Source organism: Oryctolagus cuniculus, chromosome 15 (assembly GCF_964237555.1).
Source record: "Oryctolagus cuniculus chromosome 15, mOryCun1.1, whole genome shotgun sequence".
Taxonomy (NCBI): Eukaryota; Metazoa; Chordata; class Mammalia; order Lagomorpha; family Leporidae; genus Oryctolagus; species Oryctolagus cuniculus.
Window position 1 is genome coordinate 28437 of NC_091446.1, and position 10753 is coordinate 39189.

A 10753-nucleotide genomic window follows, 5' to 3' on the forward strand; every position below is an offset into this window, starting at 1 on the left:
TGGGCTTGAAAGTTACTGTTTATTTTACCAGGGAACATGGACACAGAGTGCACCGTGTGCTGTGAAGTGTTCCCAGGGCCTTGCAGGCCGGGCAAACTCAGCCCTCACACAGACACAGTGGTGTCTTCCGGGGTGCTGCCCTTGGGTTTATGAGCGAGGAACGACACAGAGTTTGTAGCGTGGTGGGATGCGGCCGAAGCCCACCGCAATACTGCGAAGGTCAATGTCCTCTGGGTCAACGAGAGGCTTGAGGTTAAAATGCTGCAGAATGGCAGACAGGAGCAGAAACAACTCCATGCGAGCCAGGCCTTCTCCAACACACACACGTTTTCCTAGAAGCAACAACAGCATCGGTGAGACGTGGCCAGAGTTGCTAACTTGAGGCAGTGGGTCGGGGCTGGGGGAGGGCGGCCATAGAGAAGGCGCTCCCTAAAGCACTCTGCCCGCAGAAAGAAGCGCGAACCTACTCAAGAGTGAGCTTTCACACAACAGCAGTCGTCAGAACTCCGCAGCAAAGCTGTGTCTGCTTGCGAAAAGGGCCTCTGCCCAGGACACAGGCAGGGAGGCGGTGGGCAGTGCCAGAGGCCAAGGCCCCAACCCCGGGGCTGAGTCCTGGAGCTGCCTGTGGTCTTCCCTCAGCAGAACGCACAGAGAGGCCCTGGGACGGGGAGCAGGGACTGAGAAGGCCCAGAAGCCCCGTGGAGGGAGACGGGGGCACCCTGTGACGAGCCCGGGAAGGTCAGAGTTGCAGTGACCCTTGCTTAAAATTATGGAGCCTTAGGTACATGGTTTTGGGAGATTTTCACTAAGTCCTGTTAAAGTAGAAACAGACTGGCGGTGACAGAAGGATGGGTATTCTGGCACTGCAGGTCAAGCCGCCACTTGCCGCGCCGCATCCCAGGACAGAGCACCAGCTCCAGTCCCGGCTGCTCCACTTCCAAGTCAGCTCCCTACTCATGCGCCTGGGAAAGCAGCAGATGATGGCCCAAGTGCTTGGGTCCCTGCACTCCTATGGGAGACCTGGATGGAGCTCCAGGCTCCTGGCTTCAGCCTGGCCCAGCCCTGGCCATTGTGGCCATTTGAGGAGTGAACCAGCGGGTAGAAGATATTTCTCTCTCTATCTCTATCTCTATCTCTATCTCTATCTCTATCTCTATCTCTATCTCTATCTCTCAGATAAAAAAACAAATAGGGGCTGGCTCTGTGGCACAATAGGTTAGTCCTCCGCCTGCAGTGCCGGTATCCCATATGGGCACCAGTACTAGTCCTGGCTGCTCCTCTTCCAATCCAGTTCTCTGCCTTGACATTGGAGCAGTAGAAGATGGCCCAAGTCCTTGGAGACCCAGAAGAAGCACCTGGCTCCTGGCTTCAGATCAGCGCAGCTCTGGTCATTGTGGCCATATGGGGAGTAAACCAATGGAAGGAAGACCTTTCTCTCTGTCTCTCCCTCTCACTGTCTGTAACTGCCTCTCAAATAAATGAATAAAATCTTAAAAAAAATCTTTGAAAAAGGAGGTGGCAATATGTCCACCTATGAAACAGGATTCACTCACAATGCCTCCTCCCTGGACTTTTGGTGAAAGGTGTCACTTGACTTCTCTGAACAGGGAAGAGCTCCCTAGGTCGTGTGAGGCCCCACGTGCTGCTCTGATCCCACATGATGGCAGAGTGTGGGTGTAGAGAGGGCGGCGTGGGAGATGACTCTACAGGGCAGGTGCGACCTCTGGGCTCGTCTCACCTGCAGAAAACGCCTTGAAGTAGTCGCTATACTTGAACTTCCCCTCCTCATTCAGAAAGTGCTCTGGTTTGAACTTCTCGGGATCAGGGAATTCTTGCTTGTCATACAAAAGGGAGTCCAGAGTCGGGATTACAACAGTGCCCTAGAAAACCAGAGGTCGTCTCACTCATGTCAACCCAACACGGGCTTTCCCCCAGGAGCCCCCGGGCAAGAAGGCGGTTTTGGATTTTACGTTATACAAGATGGCAAAATATTTCCATTTGGGGAAGTTGCTTGCTTAAGGACTTGATGGAAAACAGGATGGGGCTAAGGAAGACGAAAGCCCTCGTCTCTTCACAGAGTGACTCCAGGGCTGGTGCTGCTGCTGCCCCTCCCTGGGGCTGGAAAGTCCTACAAACCCAGGCCCCTTCCCAGATCTCCTCTCTGCTCCGCAGGGCAGGTCTAACCTGCCCACCATTAGCTGTGTCTGCCCAAGGGAGGTGTCCTCGGCCCCCATCCCAACCCCTGCCCTAATCGTGCTCCCTGGAAGGCCAGGTGGTGAGCAGAAAGGCAACACTGGCCATGTGCACCAACCTTGGGGATGACGTATCCTTGGAAGGTGGTGTCCCGTGTGGCTTCGTGCGGCAGATTGGAGGGCACGAGATCGATGAATCGCTGAATCTCATGTACCACAGCGTCCATGTAGGGCATCTGCACCCTGTCCCTGACAGAAGGCATTCGGCTCGGCCCAATCACCCTGTCGATTTCTTCATGAAGTTTCTCTGCCAAGATACGAATGAGCTAAGTTTAAAGGACTGGCTTTAGGTAGGCACCCCCCCATCTATCGAACACCCTCGCATTCTCCTACCACCCACCTACCTATGCACCCATCCACCTGCCCACCCATCTTGCCGTCCACCCGACAGCCTTCCGTCCCCCACGTGCACCCAGCAGATGTCTGTGAAGCAGCTTGAGCAGTGCTGGTGTTCTGCAGGCACCCAGACCCACGGGATAAATTCTCCACGAGGCTCGGTGACCGCTGAGCCTAGGGCTTGTTCAGCACCTGCCGGTGTTTGGGCATCCGTTATCTTAGCTGACAATGCTCAGCTAGTTCATCTCTTCATGTTAGGAGTAGAGAATAACAAACGGTCTTGGAAATTTCTTTTGGGAGAGAAATTTTGGCACTACTATTAGCCTCGGCATGTTTGTGCTGTGCTCTACAAAGTGTGGAGAAGACAGAGTAGAGTCAGACACGCAGTCTGCTTGAGAGAGGCCACAGCACGTTCAGGGGAAAGAGCCGTGTTTGGCGCGGTGCACAGATGAGCTATGGAGACACACACAGCACGGGCGGGAATCGTGGACTCAGGCGCATTAGTGGTGAACGCACGGCCACACGTGGCCACGGGCACTGCACTCCTCTGGGAGGGCGGCAAGGCCATGGGGCTTTGCTGCTCATAGCGAGTTCTCTTTGAAGACCTCTGAAGTGAGCGCCACACAAGGGTAAACTTGGCAATGGATGTGTGGGTGTTATCTGTGTTTTCTGTTTGTCTTAGAAATTCCTCATAATTAATCACCTAAAACGGTTTTGAGTCCATGGTTCCCCTAGTAAAATGATCAAGAGTTCTCCTTTAATAGCGGCAAAACCCATAAAACGTTTCCCTCTGTGGGCATTGGTTGCTTCACCCGTCACATTTCTGTGAAGCGAAGGCTTTGCCTTCAGAGAGACCAGAGACCAGGGCGCAAACCTGAACCCGTCACAAAGCCACATTCTTGGAGGCGATGACTCCATAGCCTGCGATTCTGCCCGGCTGGCGCTCAGCTGAAGCCGCATTTTCACTGGTAGCAGCTGTGGCTTGGGCAGGGAGGGAGCAGCACAGGCCACCCAGGCTGTGCACTCGGGGCCAACCCAGAGAGAGGCAGGGCCGCAGGCCCGAGGGCACCCTCGTGTGAGGCTGCTGCCACTTTACTCCCTCTTGCCTGGAGGTCAGCTCATCATCCTGGTGACTGTGGGTGCCCCCACGAGGCCTCTATTCAGCCACGGTGGGTGCTTCCCCTACGTATGTGGGCCCAGACCCCACGCCTCCAATAGACACTGGGTCCCCTTGGACGCAGGTGCTGCTGGGAGCAGCCCCGTGAAAGCAGTGAGGAGGCTCCAGGGTGGCAGCCATCTGGGTGCTGGACGCCCAGGAAGAGCCCCTTGGCCCTGCACACTCTCCACCCCCGCCTGTAAGGCCAAGTCTTCTGGGCAATAGCAGCATTGTTTTCTCTGTCATGCAAGGCTCACAGAGCAGAGTACAGACCCTCAGGCTGCTCTGTCATGTAGCCAGAGGCCCCTCACAGGCTGTGGGCCAGCCAGTGTCCAAGGGCACCAGGTCCTGGGCATGCCCAAGAACACCACCCCCAGAGAGGTTCCCCAGGGGCCCACGCCATTGCTGAGGGTGGCCAGCAGCTGCAGACCCACAGCGGAAGCTGAAATGCAGGCTGCGTCTGCCGGAGGCTGCAAACCTTCGATCTCGGGGTGCTTCAGCAGGATCAGGAGCCCATATCGCAGCGTGGTGCTGGTGGTCTCCGTGCCCGCAAAGAACAGGTCCGCCACAGTCACAGCGATGTTTTCCAGCGTGTACAGGGGCTCCGTGCCGTGCTTGTCCTGAGAAGTTAGAGACGGACGGGGAACCGGTGAGAGGGTGGCTTCAGGGGGGTCAGAACCACCTCCAGCTCCGCGGGGAGAGCAGAGGTAGGAGTGCCAGAAGCTGTCCCTGTGGGACCCACTCCCTCTCTCTGCTGGGACACTGAGCTTCCTGGGAAGCCTCGGAGGGCAGGATGGGCCCCTCACCCAGGCCCTGGGACTCCTCCCTCAACAGCACGCGGGCGTCCTGGGGGATGGGAGATGCGCCTGGCCTCGGGGGGACCCTGCTAACACCACCTGGGCCACAGTGGCCAGGGTCCCTTCTTTCCAGCCCAAGTCTGGTGTCTTTATCAGCAGGCCATACGAGGGGACAGGGAGGAGCCCACGTGGAGGAGGGGCGCTTCGGTGAGCCCTGGCCATCGCCTGAGAGTAATCAGCATGGACTGCATTCCACAGCCACAGCAGCAGGAAAGGGAAAGACAGGGACACAGAGGGCTCACCAGTCGGAGCCACAGGCAGGGGTCCTGAGGGGCTGCAGACGCACGACTGGGGAACAAGCACCTACAAGGGGAGCCGAGGGCTTCTCCTCGTCGAGACATGGCTCTCAAGGTTGGTGCACTGAAGTGCACTGAGCGGAACGCCCCAGGCCCCCGCCACCCCTGCAGCTGCTCCATGGGGAGCAGAGGTCCTGCTGAAGCCAAGGGTGTTTGTGCAGAACTAACAGCGCCAACTGCGGCCCCTGGGGCAGCTGGACACCACGAGTGGGTCACAACAGGAGGCTGGAACCTGTGAACCCCGCACATCCCCACCTGGAGCCGCTGCAGGGCGGGAGTGTGGGGGTGGGGTGCACCTTCTCCATTTCTATGAGCAGGCAGTCAATGAAGTCCCGGGGGCAGCTGGGGTCCAGCGACTTCTGGTGCTCCTTCACTCTTGCGAGCGTGTACTCTTTTATTTCACACGTATTTTTTATTACTTTCCTGTGACTTCCAGGCATGTACTGTAGATAGTTTGAAAAATTATTGTAAACCTAAGGAGAGAGAAAAATTTTGTTACCATATTTCTTTCTGGATGCAGCATAACTTTGCGTGCTAGGTTAACAACTTTACTCCAGACTTGATTTATGGCTGTGGTCATCAGAGTACTTGGTGTCTTGTTGGAGAGCCACTCTCCAAAGCAGGGTGCACTCGTGGAAACATGCCCTGAGGTCGGGAAAGGAGGCCCACGGGCGTCTCTGGGAGGAACACGGGGTGATCCAGTCAAGGAAGCCCACACGACCTAGATTCCCACCCATCCGGTTCCCAACATGAGCTTGGCGAGAGAAGACGAATGAGACAGGAGGGAAGGGCTCCACCTGCAGCCAAGGAGTACTGAGCAGGTAGAAGTTCTCGTTGAACAAACTCATCAGCCTCAGAGCCTGCTTGTCCTTGTAGTCAAAGCGGTCATTGAAGAGGATTTTGGCGATGACGTTGAAGGGTGTGCAGCCGATGACAAAGGTGGGGTCGAAGGGCTGGCCTGGAAGACAGGTAGGTGAGTGATACGTGGGCGTGAGGAGGAGGGTGTGGGAGACAGGTGAGCTGACAGCCCCCTGGGTGGAAGGAAGGGGTGGATTCTCACTGGGGCCTTCTCCCTCCCCCAGCTCGGTCTGTGCAGTGTTTGGCAGCGCCTCGAGAGGACGCACTGACACCGCGATCCCTACAACACATCACACGTGCCTGCCCCGTTTGGGTTTTCTTCGTGCTGCTCCCTTGATGTGTGGACGCTGAGCGTGGAATGCAGCCCGAGGTCCCCCAGGCCCCTCTCCTTGTCGGTGGGTCTCATGAGGCTACGCACCCTGAGTCTTCCTGAGCTCCTCCAGCAGGAAGTGGGCCTCCTGCTGGATCCGGTCCTCGTTGCCCTGTTTCCCCATCCCATAGTCCCGGAGGGTGGTCAGGGAGAACCGCCGAGTGTCCTTCCAGGTGGGTCCATTGTTGAAAATGATCCCTAAGGAAAGGGGGCCGGCAGAAGTCACTCGCAATGCCCGGCTCTCAGGGAGATGGGGCTGGGGTGGGAGGTGGACCCCACAGGGCCTTGGGGCACAGGGCGGGTGTGCAGGTGCACGCAGAAGCACAAGAGGACCAGGGTGGATCCACTGACCAGGGGCCTCTTCACATTCAGCCTCGCAGGGCCTGTGTTTGTTCTCTTCTCCCTTTCATACTAAACAAGCCCACACGTGGCCACTCACCTGCCTCCCACATGCTCTGCTCACATCCACGTCCACAGGTGAAAATGCCCACTTCTTTCCTGTCTACTGACCACGTTCTTGACAACCACTCTGTCCTCACTAATGTCGAAACCTCACACTGTAAATGCCTCAGCACAAAGCTTTCTGGCTGTGCACCAGGGTCTCCTAGCATCAGAGGTCACCCAGCCCCTGGGCTCACAGAGCACTGGCGGGAGGACCACACTTTCCCTTCAAGCTTCAAGTCGTGGGAGCTGCTCCTCCTCATCTCCTCCTGGAGTGTCCCCTGGAGGACCCCTGGGCCATGATGTCTGAAATCCACAGACCTAAGATTGAACTTTTCCTTTAAAAATGTTCACGAGGGGCCGGCACTGTGGCATATCAGGTGAAGCCCCAGCCATGGAGCCCGCATCCTATATGGGCACCGGTTCAATTCCTGGCTGCTCCTTTTCCAATCCAGCTTTCTAATATGGCCTGGGAAAGCAGTAGAAGGTGGCCCAAGTCCTTGGGCCCCTGCACCCATGTAAGAGACCTAGTAGAAGCTCCTGGCTCCTGGCTTTGGATCAGCACAGCTCCAGCCCTTGCAGCCATTTGGGGAGTGCACCAGTGGATGGAAGTTACTGTCTGTAACTCTGCCTCTTAAATAAATAAATAAAATCTTTAAAAAAAAAAGTTCACGTATTTCCATCCTTATTCCAATTAACTCCACACTTTTCACTTCTCTCCAGGTACAAACTTGTGTCATCTCTGAAGTCGGCTCAGTCAGCTCAGCTCTGTGAAGACCCTGGGTCCCCATGGGAAAGCCCGCCCAGCCTGGCCCTGCACAGCCCTTTCTTGGCCATACCTGCCGTAGGCATTGGGGGCCACTCCCTCACCTCCCCTCTCCTCTTACTTTTACCCACCACCTTTTCTTCAACAAGAACATTTTGGTGCCAACTGTGACAAGATGTCCCGCCAGGCTCTGGGGCTCAGGCTCTGGGGCTCTGTCATAAACTGGGAACAATGGTCAAGTCCCCCACCGAGAAAGTGCCCAGGGCATGTGTGCTCACTGTGCTGTGAGGAACACTCTAGAAAGAAGGTTGGCTGGTCCCAGAATGCAGGGACAGAGCAGTTTGAGTTGGGAAGTGCAGGCCAGAGGAGGGTTTGGATTTTACCCTGAGGGGTCAAGAGGAGGGGGCAGAGCTGCTGGGCTGTGAGTGGAGGGCAGCACCTAGCACAACCCCCTTAGAGGCTGCTCACCAGGCCGGAGCCCGGGAGAGGGCAGGCTTCTCAGAGCTCTATGACAATTTCCTGAATAATGTGTGCAGTCCCTGGCACCTGCTGCCTGTGCTCAGACAGTCATGTCATTATCCCTGGAGGACCAGGTGCACATCATGTCCAGGGCAGTCTGGGCCATGTGCAACGTATAAAATAGGGCTTTGGAGACCCCAACAGAGGCACTGAAGCCTCCTGCAGCCCAGCTAGCACTGCCCCCAAGGCTCCTGCCTTGAGCCCATCCGCGGGTGCAGACAGGGGTTGTCCTCCAGCCATGCGCCTCTTGTGTTCAGGTCAGGATTGCTGCTGCCACTGTTAGTCTGGGACTTGGCCAGGGCTGTGTGAAACCCTCACGCCCCTGTAGGGATTGGTCTCCATGCCTGGGATGTGAACTCACCCTTGTCCTTAAACTCCCGCAAAGCAGGGATCTCGCCACGCCCAGAGAACTCGTTCTTGTGGTTCAACAGCATCTCCCTCACCGCCTTGTAGCCGTGCAGAACCACAACACGCCTGGAGCCCAGGTACAGAGTGAACACCGGTCCAAAGCGCTCTGCCAGCTGTGGAGACCAGCAGGTGCAGGGTGAGGCTGGTGTGAGCAAAGGAATGCTGCTTCACCCCTGCCCCGTCGCTGCCATTGCTGCTGGCCGAGAGAATTCAGAGGGCCTTGAGGAAAGGCCATCTGTGTCCACACCACCGTGGGAAGACTGCAGGCACGTCCGTATGCCCAGCTGCCCGCCTGGACACATCAGCCCCGTGGGCTCTGGCTCTTGTCTCCCTTACCAGAGGCCACTTTGCGGGCACCATCACCCCACTGTCCAGGTCCACACTCAACGCCTCAGCTCCCAGTGCTTCAGGCTGACCTGGAGCCAGGAACCCGCCACTGCCCACCCTTTGCCGTGCACCATGTCGATGTGTGGTCACTGGTGGACAGCTAAAGCCAATCCCAAGCGCCTTGGTGGCCTGGCTTTCCTTTATCAACCCACCGAAGTCTTGGACGTTCTAGCTCATTCACTGTCCACAGTAGTTGCAGGGCGGTGGTGGGATTGGTCTGGTTCCGATGGGCTGAGCTGACACTTCACTTTTCAGGCTGCTCTTGGGATCGCACAGGTTGATGCCCAGCAGACGCACACCTGGTCATGATCGCATTGCCCCACATGGAGTGGCCCAGAGCAATGCTCAAGCCTCACCAGCCTGCGCATACTTGCTCCAGTGACACGGCATGACCAGGGTCTCCAGGGCCTCCAAGGTCAATGCCCACCCTGAACACTTGGCACCCAAGCTGCACCATCAGTGCAGCATTTGTCTTACTCCTAGAGGATATATGGATTCAGTTAATTCACAACAGACTGGCATTGAGTAACAGTAACTTGTTTGACAATAAACTCGATACATACATTTAGATCAGATTCTTGGTTTATTCTCCCCAAAGTAAACACTGTTGCTTACCCTGCCAAATGACTTGGGAATATCCTTGAAATCCAACTGGAGAAGATTCCCGATAATGGGCAGTGGGAAAGGTCCTGGGGGCAGGTTCCAGCTGCTGTGGATCTGCTTCCAGACGGATATGAACAGGAGGATGGCCATCCACCCAAGCAGGGCGACGGTGATGCCCAGAACAGCCATGGTGCTTGCGTCCTGCTGCCAGTGAATAGGGACGAGCCTACAAAAAACCAGATCTTTTATAATGCCTGGTTGAGAAGGGAGGGTTCCCCACCAGCCAATGCCACCTTCCTTCCCCGTTGGCCCAAGTTCCTGGTTTATTATTAGCTGTGGCTGGCCACTGTTTCAAAGCCTGAGGCCTGCCATGCCTGCTTCTTAAAAGGTGTCCCAGTGACCTGATGAGGACAAAGCTGGGCTCTGTCAACACCCAGCCCTAGTGGTCGGGACCTACTGTGTCCTTTGACACTGGTTGGACATGTGGCAGGTAGTCAGATCCATGCCAAGTGTTTATGCATGGTGGGACTTTTATGTAAGGTAGCACAGGCAGGGTGCCAGGACTGGCCTCTCAATGTCTGACCACCCCAACCAGACAAACGCACGAGGGCAGAGCAGGATCCACACACTGCCTCCATTCATGGAGGGAAAGAAGCAGAGGAGAGAGTCAGCAATTTTGAGAAACATAATCTCTTATATAAAAACGTTTATTTTTATTGTATAAAGTGAAGAAATATTATCCTTTATGATTATTTTGTCAAATTCTGAAAAGAATTACATTAGAGCTTTTATTATATTTGTTTTAAATCAATGAGTTAAATTTGGAGGACTTTGCATTTCTGAAAAGATTTATATTATTTATTAGAAAGGCAGAGTGACAGATGCAAAGACAGAGGGAGAGGCAGAGAGAGAAAGATCTGCCGTTTGCTGGCTCCCTCTCCAAATGGCTGCAACCGCTGGGCTGGGCCAGGCCAGAGCCAGGATCCAGGAAAGTGCCCCAAGCACTGGGCCGTCTCCCACTGCTTACCCAGGTGCGTCAGCAGGGAGCTGGATCGGAGGCAGAGCAGCCAGGGCTTGCACCTGCACTCTGGTATGGGACGCCAGTGTCTCAAGCAGCATCGTAACCTGGGGCAGCGAGACAGTGCCCCGGACGCTCTCGTCCTTGATGCCCGAGAGAGCAGGGGGTGCTCCTGCCGGGGTCTCCTCTGCCTTGGGTGCTTCCTGCGTACAGAGGCCCTCCCACCTTCACTTTGCTGTCAGGCTCCCATTTAGTGTTTCGTGGAGCTATTCTTGTACTTAGAACGAAGAGATTGTTTTTCATTGCACTCTAACAGGTAATAGAGGGAAGAGCTTACTTTATATACTGTAGATTTAAACTTGTGTATAAGTAATTGTGTGCAATGGAAAATATGATGAAACATGAAGACAGTAAAAAGCACTTACAATCAACCAAACCCCTTGTGCATTTTGCATCGCGCCTTTCATTTATATTAAATGTCTTTCA

General features: G+C 55.4%; 1 protein-coding gene across 1 annotated transcript; it reads right to left on the bottom strand.

The window, feature by feature from the left end:
• LOC100342322 (cytochrome P450 2E1) lies at window positions 1–9470 on the bottom strand. Its single transcript, XM_002718771.5, has 9 exons — window positions 9262–9470; window positions 8213–8372; window positions 6174–6323; window positions 5695–5855; window positions 5194–5370; window positions 4223–4364; window positions 2312–2499; window positions 1739–1880; window positions 1–332 (listed from the first exon to the last, which is right to left on the bottom strand). Exons 1-9 carry the CDS (start codon window positions 9436–9438, stop codon window positions 148–150), a joined length of 1482 nt encoding a protein of 493 aa, XP_002718817.1. The 5' UTR covers window positions 9439–9470; the 3' UTR covers window positions 1–147.
• Window positions 9471–10753: the final 1283 nt, after the last annotated feature.